General features: G+C 34.7%; 1 protein-coding gene and 1 non-coding gene across 8 annotated transcripts in view; both read right to left on the reverse strand.

Annotated features, from left to right (window-relative positions):
• LOC106663267 (discoidin domain-containing receptor 2-like) overlaps positions 1 to 23880 on the reverse strand; it is a 312738-nt gene that overhangs the window by 96603 nt on the left and 192255 nt on the right. For all 7 annotated transcript variants that reach the window (XM_014387974.1, XM_014388013.1, XM_014388005.1 and 4 more), the window contains exon 4: positions 506 to 653. In XM_014387974.1, coding sequence (XP_014243460.1) covers positions 506 to 653 — 148 coding nt within the window. The remainder of the gene's footprint in view (positions 1 to 505; positions 654 to 23880) is intronic.
• Trnae-uuc lies at positions 7834 to 7906 on the reverse strand. Its single transcript has one exon. It is a non-coding gene; the product is annotated as a tRNA-Glu (tRNA).

Raw genomic sequence — 23880 nt, forward strand, 5'->3', positions numbered from 1 at the left:
AAGAGTGAGAGAGAGAATTTGAGAATTTAGTTGGATTGAGTACGTAAAGAACGAATAATGAAAAATGTTAAAATGAGAGAGTTCGAGAGAAAGGGAGAAGAAGAGGAAGAGAAAGAGAGAGAGAGAGAGAGAGAGAGAGAAAGAGGAAGAGAGAGAGAGAGAGAGAGAGAGAGAGAGAGAAAGAGGAAGAGAGAGAGAGAGAGAGAGAGAGAGTGAGGGTGAAAGAGAGAGAATGGAATTAGACTTTCCACTTTCCAGGTTAGAGAATTATTAATCTATTTTAGCAACAAGAACGAAACCTACAACTCATGCTTGGATTAGGCCGTTAGACACGACTGTACCATTCAGCTGAAACCAGACGTGTCTTTTGATCCGCTGCCGGTCATCGACCTCCATGTCCATCCAGCGCAATTTCGCAACGCAACTCGATTTATTTCGACTTCAAAGCTCGAAAAGTTTATCAACATAACTTTAACAGGGATTGTGAAAAGTTGCATCAATTTACCTTGCCAGTAGCAGCCGAGCATGTCGACTCTCATGCACGCCGTCCTAACGTGCAGCGAGTAAGGGAGGAAACGAATTTTGCTCGCAATTATAACTGGGTCGACTTTCTGTTCGACGACGGTGTACGTGTTCGTATTTCCCGTGAGTTTCTGAAACAGAATAAAAAGGCACATTTAAATTAGAAAAGTTTTATTATTAAGATTTCTTTGTTGTAATTTGATTTAAATATTTAAGATGTGTTTTTCTTTCTTTTAATAGACGTATTTTTGTATGGAAGCGTAAAATGTGATAAGAAAGAATATAGGAGGACGAAGAGAAAGTTTTTAAATTTAATGATTTAAATTGTTTATCGGTTTTGGGTTTTTATTCCTCTTCTGGGAAATGCTGGTTATTTCATTTGTACATTGTAACATGTGTAACCTCATTTTCCTCTTAGTTACAATCTCACCGGAGTTCGTGTGAGCACAAAAGGCCGTTTTTGTTCGTACTTATCATTGTCAGCTGCTGAAAAATTATCAAATCCATCAGTTTTCGGAACAAAACAACATTGGCCAAGCACGTGTCAATTTATCGTTTTTCAACAAAACAACGTCAAAATGATATAAAGAGCGATGATTTTTAAGAATCAGTACCACTTAAACACCGCGAACAATAAAAAATAACCGGTAAGACAATAATGATATATCAAGAAATTCAACTAATTTTTAACTCAAACTAATATTTTTACAATATATTACATAATATCCGAGGACTATTACGAAATAAATGGTTCTTAAAAAATCTCAGACACTTCATAAATGTTATCCACGTGGGAAGAAGTGACATTTTCCTTGTAAAGCTCGTGCCCTTCAGTCAACTGGGTCGGCTTCCCCATCGGGCAACCCCTAATCGTAAACATAATAATAACCCCCAAAATAATTCTTTAACATTCTTTACAAAACACAAAATTTAAAAATAATACAGCCGAAAAATAACATTCTCTCAATTATCTTACGTTATTATTTATTGTAGATACTTGACATAGATCGTCGTAGATTAAAGAGAGAGAGAGAGAGAGAGAGAGAGAGAGAGAGAGAGAATGAATGAATGAATAAATAAATGAATGCGGTGTATTTACAGACAGACAGGGAAGTACGTGAAGAATGAGTAATGAAAAATGTTAAAATGGAAGAGTTGGAGAGGAAGGAAGAAGAAAGAGAAAGAGAGAGAGAAAAAGGATTTGTTGATGTAGTTGGATTGGGGTCGTGAAATAGAAAATAAAGATAGAATGGTGGATAGTTATAAATGTAGATAGACATAAACATAGATAGATATAAACATAGATCGATATAAACATAGATAGAAATAAGTAGAGAGAGAGAAAGGGGGAGGGAGAAAAAGAAGGAGAGGGAGAGGGAAAGAGAGAGTGAGAGAACGAGAGAGAGAGAGAGAGAGAATTTGAGAATTCAGGTGGATTGGGCATGTAAAGAACGAATAATGAAAAATGTTAAAATGAGAGAGTTGGAGAGGGAGGAAAAAGAAAGAGAAAGAGAGTGAGAGAAAAAGAGAAGGATTTGTTGATGTAGGTGAATTGGGCTCGTGAAATAGAAAATAAAGAAAGAATGGTGGATTGTTATAAATATATTCACTAATTTCGTGGTCCGCTTGACCAATTAATTAAGGTTTTTAGTTGAGATAAAAATTCAATGGCACGAGCGGAATTCGAACCCACGATCTTCGGCTTGATACGCCGGTGCTCTACTACTTGAGGTATCGTGACGTCGATCCACTCGGACACTAACGTCCCATCTCAACCCCACCTTTTGAGTTTTCCCTCGTTTTTGCCATTTTTCAAAAAATCAAAATTCAAAAGGTGGGGTCGAGTGGATCGAGGTCACGATAGCTCAGGTGGGAGAGCAGGAGCATATCTAGCCGAAGATCGTGGGTTCGAATCCCGCTCGTGCCATTGAATTTTTCTCTTAACTAAAAACCTTATTTAATTGTTATAAATATAGATAGATATAAACATAGATAAATATAAGTAGAGAGAGAGAGAAAGGGTGAGGGAGAGGGAGAGGGAGATGAGAGAGAGACAGAAAGAGAGAGAGTGAGAGTGAGAGAGGAGTGGGAGGGAGTGAGAGTGAGAGAGAGAGATAAGAGAGAGAGAGAGAGAGTGTGGGAGAGAGCGAGAAGGGAACTTAATCATTGCTGCCCCATTGACCGTTGACGCACCATTTTACTTTATAGCAGGGCGTATAATGAAGAATCTAATAGCAGTTGTAATAAATAACAATTAATTTATATATTAATAACATTCTAGTTAATATGCTTATTATTATAAACAAATAATCAATGTCACCCGCTGGAAAACTAGAAATTAATCAATTGCAATTGTAATTAACTGAGACGTTAGAAGCAATTAATGGCCACTGGTAATAATCCCGCGGTATGTATATTTCAACAAGATATATATAAATTGATAATATTCGCGATATATAATTATTTCTGATTATATTATATTTGTTTCTTAGTCTTTGTTGCGACAATAGGGTTCATTTCAACGTACAAATGATTATTTCAAATTAGGAAATGTTGTTGAAATTAAATAGTGTTAATTTGAAATAGAAAAGAGTTTATTTGAAATCAAGAATGCTTAGTTTCTCGCAAAAAATAGTTAATTTCAATTTATAAAGAATTCATTTAAAATCAAGACGGGTTAGATTGGTGGGAAGAAGATTAATATCAAATTGAAAATGGTTATTTGAAATTAGGAAAGGTTAAGTTGAAATTAAATGGTGTTACTTTGAAATTAAAAAAAGTATTTGAAATTAAAAAGGGTTTGTTTGTCGCAAAAAAATTAATTTCAAATTAAAAAGAGTTCATTTAAAATTAAGATTGGTTAGTTTGGTGGGAAGAAGAGTTAATATCATATTAAAAATTGTTAATTTGAAATTAAGAAAAGTTAATTTGGTGCGACAGAAGGGTTCATTTCAACTTGAAAAGGATTACTTGAAATTAGGAAAGATTAAGTTGAAATTAGATCGTGTTAATTTGAAATAAAAAAAGAATTCATTTGAAATTAAAAATAGTTTGACGCAAAAAATGTTAATTTCAAATTAAAAAGGATTAATTGAAAATTAAGAAAAGTTAATTTGGTGCGACAAAAGGATTCATTTCAACTTCAAAATAATTACTTGAAATTAGGAAAGATTATTTTGAAATTAAATGTGTTAATTTAAAAAAATTATTTGAGATTAAGAAGGGTTAGTTTGTCGCGAAAAATAGTTGATTTCAAATTAAAAAGGGTTAATTTGAAGTAACTCACTTTGAAATCAATGTGCGGAGGCTAATTTGAAAAAGGATACCGGCATTTGAAAAAAAGTCTCATAGACAATCATGGAAAAATTATAGTTTAAATTAAACATTGTGTTTATTTGAAATAAAAACAGTTGATTTGAGATTAAGAAGGGTTAGTTTGTCACAAAAAAGGGTTAATTTCAAATTAAAAAGAGGTAATTTCAAATTAAGGAAATTTAATTTGGTTCGGAAAAACGGTTCATTTCAACCAGAAAAAGATTAGTTGAAATTAGGAAAAGTTAATTTGAAAATAAATCGTGTTAATTGGAAATAAAAAGAGTTGATTTGAGATTAAGAAGGGTTAGTTTGTCGCGAAAAAGAATTAATTTCAAATTAAAAAGGGTTAATTTCAAATTAAGGAAATTTAATGTGGTTCAGAAAAAGGGTTCATTTCAACCTGAAAAGGATTACTTGAAATTATGAAATGTTAATTTGAAAATAAATCGTGTTAATTTAAAGTAACAAGAGTTGATTTGAGATTAAGAAGGGTTAGTTTTTCGCGAAAAAGGGTTAATTTCTAATTAAAAAGGGTTAATTTCAAATTAAGGAAATTTAATTTGGTTCGGAAAAAGGGTTCATTTGAGGTTATAATAGAGTTAATTTGAAATTAAGAAGGTTTTATTTGGTGCAAAAATCGTTAATTTTAACTTTAAAAATGGTTTAATTAAAATTTAAAAAATGTTAATTTAAACTTAAAATGGGTAATTTGCCGTTAGGAAAAGTTAATTTGTTGCGACAATATGGTTCATTTCAACTTAAAAATGGTTATTTGAAATTAGGAAAGGTTAAGTTGAAATTAAATAGTGTTAATTTGAAATAAAAAAGAGTTTATTTGAAATCAAGAATGGTTAGTTTGTCGCAAAAAATATTAATTTCAAATTAAAAAAGGTTAATTGAAAATTAAGAAAAGTTAATTTAGTGCGACAAAAGGATTCATTTCAACTTGAAACTAATTCCTTGAAATTAGGAAAGATTGAAATTAAATGTTAATTGAAATTAAATGTGTTAATTTTAAAAAACAAACAATTTATTTGAGATTAAGAAGGGTTAGTTTGTCGCGAAAAAGGGTTAATTTCAAATTAAGGAAATTTAATTTGGTTCGGAAAAAGGATTCATTTCAACCTGAAAAGAATTACTTGAAATTAGGAAAAGTTAATTTGAAAATAAATCGTGTTAATTTGAAGTAACAAGAGTTGATTTGAGATTAAGAAGGGTTAGTTTGTCGCAAAAAAGAGTTAATTTCAAATTAAAAATCGTTAATTCGGTGGAAAAATCCGACATAGACAATTTCGAACTATCTGCTAATGAATTGGTAATAAACCTGTTGGGTTAAAATTTGATCGTTTCAGATCATTTTAGTTGTTAGTGGATCTGTGTATTATTTTGATGGATATTTTGTTCCTAACCATTCGCTGAAGTTGCTAAAATCGATATGCCGATCAAATTTACCAGAAACGACCAAATTGAGTCTGGACGTTTCTTTCATTAAATTTAATACGTATAAAACTTTAGAAACAGACTATTTTATGTATAAGTTATAATTATAATTTTTTAAATTAATTAATTCTCAAAGTACTCTTTGTTTATTATTGTTTCTTTGGGAATATCAAAGTGTGTTGATATTGTACATGAGAAGGGATAATCTTCGCTATGGGATCTAAAATCGTCTATCAACGGCCGAAGCGATTTCGATCTTAATTCCCAATTCTCCTAAGTGGTTGAATCCTTGAAGTCTTTGATTTAATAATATACGGCATAATTCCCTAATGGTGTTAGTCGCTACTCCTCTAAATTAAAACCAGTTAAGGGTGAGATTGGAGGGAGCAGCGGGCAAAGGGTAGATTGGTTTTCCAGAGGCGGCGACACCTCTTCCACCGCCTCTCTCACCTATTTCTGTTTTAATGGATACCGGCTAAGTATAAGTTTTATGTTCAGATCTAGGCTTTTGATAAACTCAGATGCCGCCTCCGGGGGAAAATTGATCGTTTCTCTAATTCCAGCCATGCTGCTGTGGGGGCGGGGATGTAATTAAATTCTAACTCTTGATAAATCCAGCAATTTGCGAATGATTAATCATGTTTTAGTTTCTGGTGTTTCTTTACAAAAAACGACGTTAAACAACGTTGAATTCTGTGGTGGTGATAATTAACAATGCAAATCTTACTCTTTATACTGATAGGGGTTGTTAAGCATACTAAAAAATTCCGCAAGAAAATTATCCGTTATAAAAATAACTAAAAATTATCATAGTCCTGGAAAAAAGTGAAAATGAGATATTCAGTTCAGCGATTGGAATTTGAACAATGTTACAAAGCTTTATCACACTTGGACAGATATGTAATTAATAACAGAAAGATTATTGATGATTTGCCTAATTAAACCAACAGCGGGAGGAGTCAACCAAACACCTGAGAAAGAAATGTTATAAATCGCATTAAGGAAAATAACTTTAAAAAATAGGCGAAAGACATTTTCTACTTCAAAATTGAGAAATTTTAATAACTCTTAACAGGAGAAATGAAGTCATTAATAATATTTTTTAAAACTGATTACCGTCCAAGTTGTATTTCAATAACAGTATGGAGGAGGAAATGCCCCATGTGCGGCGCAATTGTAACAGTAAGGCATATTTTAGAAGAATGCGAACAACTAGCGCCGCACAGAACACGGTGTTGCCTTTTTAATGACATAACAAAAGTACTCAAGCACAACAGTGATTATAAACGGAAGGTCATTACCTAAAATTAATCAATGCGTATGGCTATATATAACCCACCACACGTGGTATATCCCTCCTATTTGTATGAATGTATTTATTTGCGAGAATGTCGAAGTATGCATGGGTGTGGCTATGACGGAATATCAAGTACCCACAGGCGCACCAAATTAGTATCGATATGTTATTTATTTGTAGTATGATGTGAGGGACGGGTCATTGGCATTTCGTTGGTACTATACTTCCGAAGTGTAGTGGCTTGTCCAGAATGAATGTATTTATTAGCGTGAGAGGTGATGCGTGAAAGGACGTGGCTGTCGAGGAATATCGAGTACTCCACAGGCCCATCAAACAATTTAGATTAGGATAGGTTAGTGTGAAACATGTAAATACAGTTTGAACGTATTTATTAGTGTGAAAAACAGGGGTCCGATCACGATAATCTTCCGACCTCCAATTAAGTTGTAGTGAAAGTTAGTAAATTAGTATGAATGGGAATTATGAAAATGTGTATAAATATTATATCTATGTATTTTAATTTATCACGTGTGGGAGGGTAACAACAAACAAGATAACGAATCTCCTATTAAGACTCAGAAAAGGATATACACATAAGATAAATAAGAAGACAAATGCGAGAAGGTTTATATGTGAGGCGCCGGCGATGACCCAGGTAGTTAGCCGGCAGAAAAAAAAATAAATAAATAAAAAAATAAATAACAGTATATTGTCCGAAAAAAGAACATTTTCCAATAATTAAAAAGTTCTACTAAAATAGGAGTGCTAACAATGTCTAAAATCTTGTTTCATAACTGATTTTTGTAAACTCTTTAAATTAGAGGAAAAAAATAAAGCAAATTCGTTCGAAATTATTTATTTCACTTTACGAGGGAACGGACGGAAGGAAAGATAGATAGATGAATGAATAGATTAGATAGAGATAGATAGCAGGGGAGGGAGGGAGAGAGAGAGAGAGAGAGAGAGAGAGAGAGAGAGAGAGAGAGAGAGNGGAGAGGGAGAGGGAGAGAGAGGGTGGGAGGGAGAGGGAGCGGGAGTAGGAGAGTCAGTGTCATAAGCGGGATTCGAACCCACGGACCTTCGGCTAAATGTAATGTAACCTATTTTGATTCTCGGCAACAAATGAAATGGCCACGGACAGCTTTAGAAGATATACTTCATTTAACTTACTAAATGCTCTAGTTTTCGTGGTCCCCTTAACCAAATATCTTTCATTAATTAATCTGTATTTATGGTATTGGTTGAGATAAAAAAGGCAGTGTCACGAACGGGATTCGAACCCACGACCTTCGGCTTGAAACGCCGCTCCTCTACCACTTGAGCTATCGTGACTTCAATCCACTCGGACACTAACTTCCCATCTCAACCCCACCTTTTGAATTTTCCCACCTTGTTGCAATTTTTCTAACGTCGTGTAATCTATTTGATTCTCGGTGACAAATGAAATGGCCACAGAGAGCTTTAATGAAGTATACTTCATTTGGCTTATTACATTTTACCAGGTTTCGAGGTCCGCTAGATCAAATAAATTCCTTTCAATTAATTAAGGTATTGGTTGAGATAAAAAGTCAGTGTCACGAGCGGGATTCGAACCCACGGACCTTCGGCTAAATCTAATGTAATCTATTTTGATTCTCGGCGACAAATGAAATGGCCACGGACAGCTTTAGTGAAGTATACTTCATTTTAATTTATTAAATTCACTAGGTTTCGTGGTCTCCTTGACCAAATAATATCTTTCAATTAATTAATCTGTATTTAAGGTATTGGTTGAGATAGTGTCACAAGCGGGATTCGAACCCACGACCTTCGGCTAGATACGCCTCTGCTCTACCATTTGAGCTGACGTGACTTCGATCTGCTCGGACACTAACTTCCCATCTCAACCCCACCTTTGGATTTTCCCTCCTTTTTGCAATTTTTCAAATGTCAAATGTGTTTTTATCTCAACCAATACCTTAAATACAGATTAATTAATTGAAAGATATTATTTGGTCAAGATGACCACGAAAACTAGTGAATTGAATAAGTTAAATGAAGCATCATCCCGTGTAGTTTCTCATATTAGATATGTGTATAAAGACACGTTAGTCGTTCAAAGAATGATTGGTTGATATTTTAGGTCCTAAAATATTTGGGTCATTGTTGGTAAAAGGTTTTTATAATTAAATCTGAAAATATCAATTGGGATCTTTACCGGTTAATGCAATCCGGCGTATATGTAGTATCGGCTTGGGGACGGTAGAAATGGTGGCACAGGGGTGGTTGATACACAGTTCCCTAGAGCTAAGGGAATGTAAATTGGGATGGCTGATTAACCGCCGTAACCGGAGAGCTTTGTTAAAAAAATTAACACGCACAAAAACTGGGATGCCGTTTTAAATAGTTTTTTCACCTCAAAAACCTTTCTGTCGGGTTCTTTGAAGTGGTATAAAAGCGACGTTTTTTCCTTTTCCCCCTGTTGTTTGTAGTTCTCTATGTGCCGTTTAATTTATGTACGGAGAGGTCGAATTTGTACTAGGGAGGTTGCTCAAGTTTGCACAGTAAAACCGAGCCCTAGGCATTGAGACGGAGAATTAGTCAGGAATGCCGAGACGTCTTGGCACTTCCCTTGATACATACCCACAAGAATACCAATCCTCTTTTGATTACCCACCTGTGTCTAATTACAAAAAAAACATAGATAACAAAATTTCCTTACAGTATTGATCTATTGAAAATATCGTTTGAACCAATATATTATAAAAGAAATTAGCATAGTGGCATAATTAAGAAAAGAAGAACACCACATTAAGTCATATTAACCAATAAAGGCTTCTTGTACTTTATAAATAAGCCATTTAAAATCTAGACAGGTGTGCTAAATTTAAAGTTTAGAGTTTGAAGGGGAGCATTGTGAATTTAAACGTTCCGGAGTGTAATTTACCAAGAAAAATTAGCATTCTATTTTACATTTTTTTTTCTTGCGTTGATTTTCATTTATAAAAAGGTTATCCGAATTTTTTATAAATTAATGTTTTTGGATCTTCTTTTTCAATTAAATTATGTCTAATTGTGAAAACACATTACTTGAAATAACAAAGGGAGTCTTTTAATTAAACCTTTTTCGCCGATGTAGATGTAAGTCGGGGTGCACATTATACCGGGTTCTTTCAGAGGTGTTCTATCCATTTTTTTTGGTTGATGCTAGTATGAAAATATTAGAAATATGAACTTTGCGTTAAAAAAAAAAGAAAAAAAGATCTAGCCTCCCAGGGTCTATTTCTAAAATGCCTAATATATTTCAACCATTCACTTTTAATTTTATTTAATATTAATATATGTGAGCTTTATATTTGATAAATTAATCTATTGAAAGTGTTACAGAATAATTGATAGGATAACGTTTGAATATTCGTTTTATCCTTCTCGTGTAGAAATGTGTGGTGATTAGTGACCGTTAATCGATATTTATTTAGAAATCGTGAGATGCGGTCTGGTGTGATGTAGGTTTCAGAAAAACATTTTCTTTATCGTGCAAACGTTTCGATCTTTATTGAGATCATCTTCAGGGCCTGGGATTTCAAACATTGTTTTCATATGACAATTACATTTTGGATGTGGAAAAGTGAATTTATACAATGCAAAATGATTAATTAAGGTTTTTAGTTGAGATGAAAAAAGTTAATGGCACGAGAGGGATTCGAACCCACGACCTTCGGCTAGATACGCCGCTGCTCTACCACTTGAGCTATCGTGACCTCGATCCGCTCGGACATCAACTCCCCATCTCAACCCCACCTTTTGAATTTTCCCTCTCGTGCCATTAACTTTTTTTCATCTCAACTAAAAACTTTAATTAATTGTCTTGTATTAATTGGTCAAGCGGACCACTAAAATAGTGAATTAATAATGCAAAATATTTTCTTTTCACCTCAAAGAAGCCGACGCCTTATACAAAAATGTCTTTTCTATACCGACATCCTTCCCCACCCCTTCAAAATCCACCGTATATAAACACAAAATAGCAAAATCTCACTGGCACTCTCGACACGACAAGCAAGACTGGCAGAATTACACAGAAGACAAACACTTTGAGTGAGTAGAAATACTTTGTTTGAATATAAAATATAATTTGCATTGTATAAATTCACTTTTCCGCATCCAAAATGTAATTGTTATATGTAAACAATGTTTGTAAATCCCAGGCCCTGAAGATGATCTCAATAAAGATCGATACGTCGGCACGATAAAGAAAATGTTTTTCGGACACCTACATCACACCAGACCGCATTTCACGATTTCTAAATAAATTTTATTTATCGTGTCAACGTTTCGACCTTTATTGAGATCATCTTCAGGGCTTTCACCTCAAAGAAGCCGACCCCTTATATAAAAATGTCTCTCTATACCGACTTCCATCCCCTCCCCTTCAAAATCCAAAGTATATAAACATAAAACAGCAATATATTACTGGCACTCTCAACACGACACATAAGAATGGCACAATTACGCAGAAAACAAACACTTTGAGTGAGAAGAAATACTTTGATTGAATATAAAATTTTTTTGTTGCATTGTATAAATTCATTTTTTTCCTCACCCTACATGTATTTGTTAAATTTAAACAATGTTTGTAAATCCCAGGCCCTGAAGATGACGACAATAAACGTCGAAACAATTAATTAAGGTTTTTAGTTGAGATGAAAAAAATGTTAATGGCACGAGCGGGATTCGAACCCACGACCTTCGGCTAGATACGCTGCTGCTCTACCACTTGAGCTATCGTGAATTCGATCCATTCGGACACTAACTTCCCATCTCAACCCCACGTTTTGAATTTTCCCTCCTTTTTGCTATTTTCAAATGTTGTGCAATCTATTTGATTCTCGGCGACAAATGAAATGTCCACGGAGAGCTTTAGCGAAGGTGTACTTCATTTTAAACTTATTCAATTCACTAGTTTCGTGATCCGCTTGATCAATTAATATCTTACAATTAATTAAGGTTTTTAGTTATGATAAAAAAGTCAATGGCACGAGCGGGATTCGAACCCACGATCTTCGGCTAGATACGCCGCTGCTCTACCACTGGAGCTATCGTGACCTCGATCCACTCGGACACTAACTTCACATCTCAACCCCACATTTAAAAAATGGCAAAAAGGAGGGAAAATTCAATAAGGATAAAGAAAATGTTTTTCTGAAACCTACATCACGATTTCCGAATAATCATTCGCTTTATCTGTCATCTTGGCATTATCAGCGCTGATGAATATTCGTGTTAAATCGTTCGAACGAACGAACAATCCTCTCGTGTTAGTTGTTCTGTAATTTTTGTCTGTTTTTTTTTAGAAAATTATTGTATCTCTTTGTCGTTCGCATGATCTAGTTGTTTTTTCTACGCATCTCTCACTTTACAAGGACGTACAAATTTCTCCTGCATTGTTCGACCTACATGAAGATAATTTGACGGCCTTTGTCTCAATGAGTTGCGATGGCTATTTAAGCTAAGAAGTGAGGTTTTGCACTTAAACTTGGCTCTTTGGATCAGAAGGGAATTGGGAGTAATTCGCGCTCTTTTGAAACTGTATCCCACTTCCTGGCGGAGTGCTCATCCCAGGGTGAGATTCGGTTATTGCATCTCGGATGTTTCACTCTTCCCAGAGTTGACCTGCTACGGTTTTTGAGCGGCTCAAATTCGAGGCCCTTAATTCGTTAGACTACAGATATGAGATAATTAAGGAGATTAATTTTTGATTTGTATTGTATGACCTGTTTTTCTATTCTCTCTTTTGCATTTTAACACTTGTTATATCTCTTTTTTTCAATTTATTGCCTAAGCTATAACTTTTATCTTACTTTATTGTATATTTTTTTTGTTTTTGATTGTTTAACCAACGACCTCTGGCAGACGGATCCAAGATCCATGTCCTTAAATGCTTTGAAGTCATAATCGTCATTTTTTCCTTTCTTAAGTTCAATGAAGCATTATTATTATTATTATTATTATTATTGGATAAAACACAGAGTATTGAGACAAATTCCTTCGAATATTGCTGCTATCTAACAAAATGTAGGTTTTAGTATGGTGCTTTTCTTTATAACTGAAAAGCTTCCAACATATAATTTCCACCTAGTGCCATTCACATCAAGGGAATTGGTTTTTCTGAAACTGTCCAACTCGAGAAGCGCCATCAACCATCAAATTATTGTCAATCTTCATTCCGCTTTCGGTTTCGTCAGCGGAGAATTTTTTTTCCGCCAATTGAAGTTCAGCAATTTTCAAGCGGGGCGTTCAAATTGTAATATTTATTAATTTTGCTCGCAGGCTAGATAAAGCCGTGATGTGCTCTCTAATGGGTTCGAAACTGCTCTCCACCTCAAATATAGCTGCCCGATAAATTTAGAGTATGCAGGGCTGTTTAATGTAATGTAACGGAAAAAATTCATATGTTAGAGTCGATATGTCACCAGGTTTTCTCTACGATACATATCACCTGGTTCAGATCGAAATAAATATATAATAATGGACATAAGACGATTTTACCGATATGGAATATAGTTGATTTGTTATGCTTAATGGAATTTTCAGATGTGACTAGCTTAAATTTGGTCTAGCAATAAAATAAATGATTCTATCACACATAATTACGAATTTTCTTACAGAGCTTTTTTTCTACTTTGTACTGATTTTTTCAAGCAAGCAGTTGTTCAATTTCTGTCACTGTTTCTCACTCATTCTCTACTCACTCACTTAATCTACTAGTTCTCTCCATACTATCTCTCAACTTTTTCTCTCTGCTCTCTCTTTCTTTCTCTCTCTCTCCATGTAAATGTAAGAGTGGTTTATGTAAACCAAATTTTGCGAGAATAAATAAATCATTAATCAATCAATCAATCCCCTCTCTCTATTTATCCAAATCAATTAATTTATCCCCACTCTCACTCTTTCTGTTTCTCTATTTCTTAACTTTTTTCTCTGCTCTCTCTTTCTTTCTCCCTCTCCCCTCCCTCCATTTATCCCACTCACTTAATTTATCCCCACTCTCACTTTTTCTGTTTCTGTATCTTTTAACTTTTTTCTCTGCTCTCTCTTTCATTCTCTCTCTCCCCTCCCTCTATTTATCCCACTCACTTATTTTATCCCCCACTCTCACTCTTTCTGTTTCTCTATCTCTTAACTTTCTTTCTATCTCCCCCTCCCTCTATTTATCTCACTCAATTTATCCGCTACTCTCACTTTTTCTGTTTCTCTATCTCTTAACTTTTTTTTGCTCTCTCTTTCTATCCTTCTCCCCCTCCCTTTATCTATCCCACTCAATTTATCCGCCACTCTCACTTTTTCTGTTTCTCTATCTTTTAACTTTTTTTCTCTGCTCTCTCTTTCTTTCTCTCTCTCCCCTCCCTCTATTTGTCCCACTCTCTTAATTTATCCCCTCTCTCACTCTTTCTGTTTCTCTATCTCTTAACTTTCTTTCTCTCTCTCCCCTCCCTCTATTTAACTCACTCACTTAATTTATCCGCTACTCTCACTTTTTCTGTTTCTCTATCTCTTAACTTTTTTCTCTGCTCTCTCTTTCTTTCTCCCTCTCCCCTCCCTCCATTTATCCCACTCACTTAATTTATCCCCACTCTCACCTTTTCTGTTTCTGTATCTTTTAACTTTTTCTCTGCTCTCTCTTTCTTTCTCTCTCTCCCCTCCCTCTATTTATCCCACTCACTTAATTTATCCCCCACTCTTACACTTTCTGTTTCTCTCTCTCACTCACTATATTTACTTATTCGTTCACCATCCCTCTCTATCAGACCCTTTTTTTACAATATCTCTGCCCCATCTTTCTCGCTCTCACTCTATCTCATTCACTCACTGATTTTATTCGACTCACTTAATTTATCCCATCTGTCTTTTTTTTTGTAACTCTAATAACTTCTAACTAATTCTAACTAATTATAATTATTCTACTCGTTCACCATCTCTCTCTATCACGGCCACTTTTTATCATTATCTATCACCTTCTCTCTTTCTCTTTCTCTTTCTATCTACTCATTCGCTCAATATCCCATTTCTCTCTATACTCAGAAGTTCTATTTTCCCCCATTTCTCTCCAATCTCTCCGGTCTATTTCCACTAACTTTTTTTATTTATTCTTTATCTTTCCGTGTTTCTGTTCTACATATTATATGTGCCCTACTCACTCACCATCTATCTATCACAATCTGTTTATAACTTTATCTATCCCCTTTTTTCTAACTCTTTCTCCACTCACTCTATCTTCACTCTCTCATTCTTTTTCCCTCCCTCACTCATTCATTTTGTCCCTATCTTTATTTCTATCTTTCTTATTCTCTTTACCTCTCACTCTTCACGTACTCAGACGATATTTTCCTCAAGTCCTTGTACCACTTTTTCCGATCAGGTATTTCATCTCTATTTATCTCCATTTCTCTTTATCTATTTTTCTATTGTTCTAACAATGTATCCATTTATCTATCTCCATCTCTCTTATTTACTTTCTCACTTATGCGCACACCTTAACACACCTATATCGCCCAGAATAAATTATTACACAATTAAATTCACTCGTTTCGTAGTCCGCTTGACCAATTAATATCATTCAATTAATTAAGGGTTTTAGTTGAAAAAAATTCAGTGTCATGAGCGGGATTCGAACCCACGATCTTCGGCTAGATACGCCGCTGCTCTACCACTTGAGCTATCGAATGGAAAAATGGCAAAAAGGGAGGGAAAATTCAAAAGGTGGGGTTGAGATGGGAAGTTAGTGTCCGAGCGAATCGAGGTCACGATAGCTCAAGTGGTAGAGCAGCGGCGAATCTAGCCGAAGATCGTGGGTTCGAATCCCACTCATGACCCTGACTTTTTTACACCTTAATTAATTGAAAGTTATTAAACAATTATATCAGTTTTTCTGTTTGTCTTTTTACTTCAATTTATGTTTCATGGTGTGCGGCAAACATTGTAATACACTTGGACTATCTCAGTCGTATATATCTATAGAATTTCTCAGTAGTTTAGTTCATTTCACTTAATCTTAAAATATGAATATCCCGCCACTTAATACAATAACAACAGTAGTTGAAAAATCTGATTTATAAACCCTCCCCAGAGGATGAATTAATGAAGACAATTTCTCTCGTCCGAGCTCCACCCTTTATTTGAAACACTGCGTATAAATCTTTAGAAACAGTCAAAATTAATGAAGAAGCTTTAGAGAAATTGATTCACCGAATGTTTAAATTCTTCGAGTACGAATCCAATTGTGCCTAAATTAAGAATTAATAAATTGGCGAGGATTCATCTCTGAAGTTATTGCTTAAGCCGTTAAAAATGATTCATTCAACCCTAGACAAATATAAATTAATTTTAAAACAGGCCTTGAAAATATTTTTATTTAGAGAAATGTGATTTATGTACGATACGAAATGCAAGACTTCTACGTCCAATCATGTATTTAAAACGAAAATGTAAGCTGTACTATACATGACCTCACCGCCTCACCTCTTTTTTTTTCAATTTCTTCCCTCTTTTCACATATAGCCTAATGAAAATTTCAAACCCTTAATCGAGCCGGTAGAACGTACAAAAGCTTGCTTCAGGATTCTGTGGAATTACCTCTAAACCAGCAAGCTTAGGTCGTACGTTTTACTTATTCATTGCAAACATGTTTTGTTAAGTTCGAGTTGAATGCATGCAACCATAAGATACATATGTAAAACAAAACAAAAATATATAAATATTGCAGGACTCGAAAAGTCTATTATTTATCTTTCTGTTATAATTTGTAATTTTAAATCACAAAGGAGTACTTATAACGAGACACAAAATAGAAAAACATACCAATCTATAACATGTTGTATTCTAATTATATAAATATAAATTTATGTATTATAGAGAGGAAGGAACGATGGTAAGATGCTTTCCTAAACTTGAAGCAAACATTCACTCGAGTATGGCACCCAGGCTTGTTCTGAAAACTCAAGAGCATCCTACCAACAAATATTTACATAATGTTTAAAGCGGATGTTCCGTAAGGCAACGTACTTGGTGCCATTTTGGGTTCATTATACACCCAAACGATATCGCCTTTTTTGAGAGAACTCAGACCTAGTACGACCATCAGCATCCACCAGAACCCTCTCTTGTTTAGAAGATTGGTAGATCAGGGGACTCCCATGGAAAATGAGGAAGAACTAAACCAACTCAAAGAAAATACCCTCGCCAATCTACTCTGATCCAATCGCAGCAACCAATATCGTCCACTATATGGTTGCTATTGAAACTTTATATCAACAAATGACGTACTTGTAACCACAACACTCAAAAAATCGAACTATTGAAAACAGACGAACACAGATCGAAACTCTCACTACAAAACTAACACCTCATTACTACTACAACTTTTTGTAAAATTTATTTGCTACTTATACATGATAGTATACTATACACATATACACGTTTCAATTAAGGTTAGATACGCCGCTGCTCTACCACTTCAGCTATCATGACTTCGTTCCACTCGGACTCTAACCTCCAATCTCAACCCCACTTTTTGAATTTTCCCTCCTTTTTGCCATTTTTCAAACAGACAACAAAAACTAGTGAATGTATGTACACATGATTAATATATTACACAGTACAACAATAGCACTAATGCCAGCATTGCACCGATAGAACACATGCTTTGAGATGCTGACCATTGCTGCACTGAGAGTGTATGATTAGGGGTCAAGGAGGTCATCGTCAGTTGAGGCGACGTGTTGGGTTGCCAGGATGGGAATGAGTGGATAGGGCTCGAGCAGTATGGCTAGGATGGTTCAAAAGTTTGGTGTAGAAGGTTTGTAATCTGGACCGGATTAGTTCGTCGACAAAAGAAATGTTGAGGTCGTTGTGGAGAGTGAGGTTAGTGACATAATAAGGTGCTTTGACAATTTGTCTAAGGACTTTCAAATTGACAACTAATTTCGACGTACGTTATTGAACTATTTATAAGGTTAACTAATATTTATGAAAGGTATTGGTTGAGACAAAAACAAGCAATAATTGGTCAATCGGACCACAAACTGTAATGGATATAAGGTTAACCCATGCGTTCTAAAAACCAAAGAATCCAGTAACTAACTTCGAAAGTTTTCGAACAATTACCCAAGCTTCGTATCCCACCTTCCTTTCCACGCACTCCTTCAGAATCAAGTTCTGCTTGAAAAACCTTCACCACCTTGTTGCAGCAACCATTTCAAGCCAATGGCGTCCTTACTGGGAAAAATTATAGTTTTTTTTATGAACTAACTAATTTTCTTTTACTCTTGCAAACTGTACGGAATCGAACTGTGGGACTTAAAAATGCGTTTATTTTCCAAAATCAAATCACTCCAGTCCAAAATTTTTTGAATCGTTGCCTAAGCAACAAACTTTTTATCCATTCACACAGACCTTCAGATTCCATTTCTGTCCGTTATCAGTCGGTACAGAAACTTCCACAAACCCTTTAACCTTTACCGCCATGTGCAGTACCTTTCAACCAAGAGGGGCCTTTTGGGGGGCCGCGGTAGCCGAGTGGTTAAGGCGTCAGACTCTCGGCTAGTAGATCCCGCGGTCGAGGGTTCGATCCCCACCGTCGCCTCTGGAATTTTCTGACGCCTAAGGGGACCAGTGGCCGCAACTGAAAGAAATTGACACGGCACTCATCAATGGAAGGGGCGGGATCGGATCTCAGCGACCCTGAATTTGGTCTCAACCCCCTTCATCAATGAGTTTCTTCGATGAAAAAAGACCGTTACAACGGGGGCTCAAGTTCACATTTGTGTTGTGAGCCCTCCCCCAAAATATGGAGCCAGGGATAAAGTACAATAAGCTCACCTGCAGTGCTTAGGAGGGAACTCCTCCATTCCCAGGCATCCATTGTAAAAAAAAGAAAGAAAAAAGCGGGCTTTTCAGGATGCAACGTTCCATCATATATTGATGGTCATTTCGGTTCAATATCTTTTGAAACAATTCACTAGTTTTCGGGTGCGCTTGACCAATTAGAGAATCAAATAGATTACACGACATTTGAAAAATGGCAAAAGGAGTGAAAATTCAAAAGGTGAGGTTCAGACGGCATTCAAAAAGGTAGATTGAGATAGAGAGTTTGTGTCCGAGTGGATCGAGGTCACGATAGCTCAATTGGTAGAGCAGCGGCGTATCTAACCAAAGATCGTGGGTTCGAATCTCGCTCGTGACACTGACTTTTTTATCTCAATTTAAAACTTTAATTAATTGAAAGATATTAATTGGTCAAGCGGACCACGAGAACTAGAGAATTTACTGAACTGCAGTTGATAAAAAGAAAATGACAGATTTACATACTTTCCGATAGTCAGGCAGCTATAAAAGGACTGATTCATATCCTTATAACTGTAAATTAATATGGGAATGGTTATATTGGTTAATATTTTTCAATTAATTAAGGTTAAATTAATTTAAAAAAATCAGTGTGCACGATCGAGATTTGAACCAAAGACCTTCGGCTAGATACGCCGCTGCTCTACCACTTGAGCTATAGTGACTTCGAAATTCAAAAGGTAGGGTTGAGAAGGGAAGTTAGTGTCCGAGTGGATCGAGAATCACACAGAAAAACTGATATAATAGTTTAATAACTTTCAATTAATTAAGGTGTTTATTTGAGATAAAAAAGTCAGTGTCACGAGTGGGATTCGAACCCACGATCTTCGGCTCGATACGCCGCTGCTCTACCACTTGAGCTATCGTGACCTCGATCCACTCGGACACTAACGTCCCATCTCAACCCCGCCTTTTGAATTTTCCCTCCGTTTTGGGGAAGTGGGGTTGACAAGGGAAGTTAGTGTCCGAGTGAATTGAGGTCACGATAACTCAGCGGCGTTGGCGGACAGTCCTGGGTTCAAATCCCGCTCGTTACACTGACTTTTTTATCTCACTAAAAACCTTAATTCTTCAAAATAATTTTTGCATCTGTACTTTAAGCTTAATTTGTTTAATACAAACTCAGTTAGTTCAAAATCGTCAAGGTTTGCTTCGAACTGTTTAACAAAAATTATCATTTCAGTAATAAACTGCTGAAACATATGTATGAGTATCGGGGAGGAGGCAATTTAAAAAAAAATGTAGTCAAGATTTCGGCCTATTTGATGACTTCATCACTGTTTTTTATAAAAGGTTTATTTATTAATAAAATACAACAGTTGTTAACCTAACAATCTTAACCTAAATAAAAACGAATAGCCGAATCTCGTGTGGACCTCAGAGATGAAATAACTAGCATGTCAGGAGCTAACTTATGGTTATGCCATAACAACTGACGGATGAAAGACGTTATCTTTAATGTAGGGTGAATTGGCTGACCAGGTAGGTGAAAAATATTGGATTATTGTTTTGAAAATTGATTATATGATCAAATAAATCGAGTGTCAATTTGATATCGTATTAATTAATTTATCAAATCAGCTAATCAAATTGTTAATTTCCAGATATAAATATTATTTACCCTTTCGTTTATCGAAATTTTATTTTACGTGGATCGGCAGTAAGAGAGGAGAAAACAGGGCCGCCATGGCTCAAAATAAATTGAAACTCGTTCACCCATTTCACAGGGGGTGTAGCGAATAATTGAAGAAGTATTAATCGTCACAAGTTGGCGGTGCAACCGGAGAAGCGGGGTGAATTCCATCAAAAATACACCACTAGCCATCCGGCTAGTAATAGCCCTTCGGGGCAGACGAGTTGGAATAAATGATGATAACCCGACGTATATACAGAATTAATTTGAACACGAGTTGTATCATTGATAGATTCCAAGTTTATTAATTATGACGGGCTTCGTTTAAACTGTATTATTTATGTTCATTACAAATTTTTCAAAATTGCGTGGAATAAATTTACTTTATGAAATTTTTCCATAATCAGAGAATACATTTTTTCAAGGGAAATTTCTTTGACTGTCGTTATTCACCATTTTTGTTTAATGAAGTGGTAAACTTTTGCCCCTCTTTAAATTAGTCTCTAATGTTTTTCTTTTGTACTACTAGTTGCTTTCAAACAGAGGCATTTTAAACTAGAAATTTTTTAAATAATAAATAAAACTTAATATTTTACTGAATTTACTCGTTTCGTTGGTCCGCTTGACCAATTGATATCTTTCAATTAATTAAGGTTTTTAGTTGAGATAAAAAAGTCAGTGTCATGAGCGGGATTCGAACCCACAACCTTCGGCTAGATACGCCGCTACTCTACCACTTGAGCTATCGTGACTTCGATCCACTCGGACACTAACTTCCCATCTCAACCCCACCTTTTGAATGTTCCCTCCTTTTCGCCATTTTTCAGGTTGAGATGGGAGGTTAGTGTCCGAGTGGGTCGAAGTCACGATAGCTCAAGTGGTAGAGTAGCGGTATATCTAGCCGAAGGTCCTGGGTTCGAATCCCGCTCGTAACACTGACTTTTTTATCTCAACTAAAAACCTTAATATTTTACATTTAAACGATTTTAAACTACATCCATATCCTATCTGCTACCTCACCAAAGGAAACAATAATGATTTTATTCACTAGTTTTCGTGGTCCGCTTGACCAATTAATATCTTTCAATTAATTGAGGTTTTTAGTTGAGATAAAAAAGTCAGTGTCATGAGCGGGATTCGAACCCATGACCTTCGGCTAGATACGCTTCGAAATTCCAAAGGTGGATTGAGATGGGAAGTTAGTGTCCGAGTGGATCGAAGTCACGATAGTTCAGGTGGTCGAGCAGCGGCGTATCAAGCCGAAGGTCGTGGGTTCGAATCCCGCTCGTGACACTGACTTTTTATCTCAACTAAAAACCGTAATTAATTGAAAAATAATGATTGTATTTATACTATTTTAACTTGAAGGAGAATTCCCCGTTAGCCTCAAATTGTTCCAAATTTTGTACATTTTTGTTGTTCAAGGAAACCCAAAGTCCCAGAATAAAATTTATTTTCCTCTTTCTTCTTCTTAGCCTTTGTTTTTATCTCTTACTATATAATAAGCTATTTTAAGAATTTTTATCCAATCCAGGCAATTAGTTGCACCATCATTAATTTCTCAAATTTTACTTGTCCAATTAAACTATTGGGTTGTCCGGAAAATAATGCAGGATTTTAAGTTTTCATTAAAAAAAATCTATATAAAATATTCTGTTTACGTTTACAGGATTACTNGGAAATTATTTTGATTAAAGAACATTGCTTTAAAGTAACTAGTTTCTTTTTTTTTGTTTAATACCAAAATCCTGCATTATTTTCCGGACAACCCAATAATTAAGTGAATGAATCAAAATCATCATTTTTAACCCATATTTGCTCAATATCAGAATAACCCAGTTAAACGAACAACTGATTAGTCCTATTTTTATTTTTATACTGGAAGCCTCGTTCAGTTAATTGATTATTCGCAGTGCTTTAAAACGGCTACAAAAATAAAGTTGGTGAGATTTTAGATGAATTTATGTATATTTAATAAGAAGAAATTCAACCACCTTGCTTAATTCAAGTTTGTTCATTTTAACTACGTCTAATGTATCTAGCATACATATGAATAATTTTCACTTTCATATTCGAAAATATATAACCATCTGACTATAAATTGTTTCTACTAATAAATCAATAACAGTTACAGATAAAACAGTAAATTACTTTTTAATAAAGCTTAATTATTATATACATCTATGCAATCAAATCTTTATACGATATGCTCTTTTTATGTATTATTAGCCTAAGTTGGTTAACTACTTATTTTACCCTTTAATTAGCAATGTTTAAAAATTTATATTCCTTCTTGGTTGCATAATACTTGCCTAATTCCACCAGTTTTATTTCAGCATTTAAATGTTCTGTGCTAATTAAGAAGAGCCGTTATTTCATTTAACGTCATTAATTTATCCACTACTTATTTTTATGTGTTTATCTACTGTTGTATTAATTTATCTATGACTTTTTTTCTAAAATCAAAAAACAACTTTCTAAGTAAAAAAAATATTTATGAAATATAAATAAATATAAAACGAACATAAATGTATTTTTCTAATTATTAGTACATGTTGGTCCATTTTACAATAAATTTCTTACATGTAACATTTAACTTTATCCAATTTTATGAAAAAATGATTTAATGGCATCCCATTTTCTCCATGAAGAGGAAATAAATAATAAAAACTGTCATTATTCGGAGATCGTGAGATGCGGTCTGGTGTGGCGTAGGTTTTAGACAAACATTTTCTTTATCGTGCCAACGTTTCGATCTTTATTGAGATCATCTTCAGGGCTTGGGATTTATAAACATTGTTTAAATTTTACATATACATTTAGGATGTCAGAGGCGTCGGTGGCCGCAACGGTTTAGGCGTTGACACGGCGCTCATCATTGTAAGGTAAAGGTCCCGGGTTCGAATCCAGCAGCCCTACATTCGACTCCGACATCCTTACAAATGGGATTTTTTCAAAAACACCGGCACCGCGAGGGTTGATATAACCTCTACTGTTGCAAACCCTCGTAAAAAATAAAAATAAAATAAAATTTAGGATGTGAAAAAATTGAATTTATACAATGACAATTTGAGATTAAAAAAATATATGAATTTGTGCAATGCTAGAAAATTTTATATTAAAAAATGAATTTATATAATGATAGAAAATTTTAGATTTTTTTAATATAAAATTTTCTAGCATTGCCCGAATTCATATATTTTTTTAATCTAAAATTTTCTAGCATTGTATAAATTCATTTTTTTAATCTAAAGTTTTCTAGCATTGTATAAATTCATTTTTTTAATCTAAAATTTTCTAGCATTGTATAAATTCTTTTTTTTCACATCCTACATGTATTTGTAAAATTTAAACATGTTATTATTGTTCCCAGGCTCTGAAGATGATCTCAATAAAGATCGAAATGTTGGCACGATAAAGAAAATGTTTTTTTTTAAACCTACATCTCACCAGACCGCATCTCACGATCTCCGAATAATCATTGACTAAACACCACACATTAAAAAACAATCTAATTTTAAGTCAGTATTACTTTGATTTATACATAAATATGTAGGTAATTATGTGTGCAAGTCATACGGAAATTTATAATTTAACTGCTAATTATTGTAGAGTACAGAAAAAGTTTAATTATTCTTCTAACTACATAGACTCCATCTTAAGAGTACACACAAAGAGAAGAAACGGACTTACTCCAGAGGTGCCAGAAACCGTAAAATTCTGATTAAAGAACCCTCATCAAAAGTGGAAAACACATAAAAAAAACTACAGTTAGGATAAAATTCAGGGTAGT

Source organism: Cimex lectularius, unplaced genomic scaffold (genome assembly GCF_000648675.2).
Source record: "Cimex lectularius strain Harlan isolate CLEC.00 unplaced genomic scaffold, Clec_2.1 scaffold80, whole genome shotgun sequence".
In the NCBI taxonomy this organism is placed as follows: Eukaryota; Metazoa; Arthropoda; class Insecta; order Hemiptera; family Cimicidae; genus Cimex; species Cimex lectularius.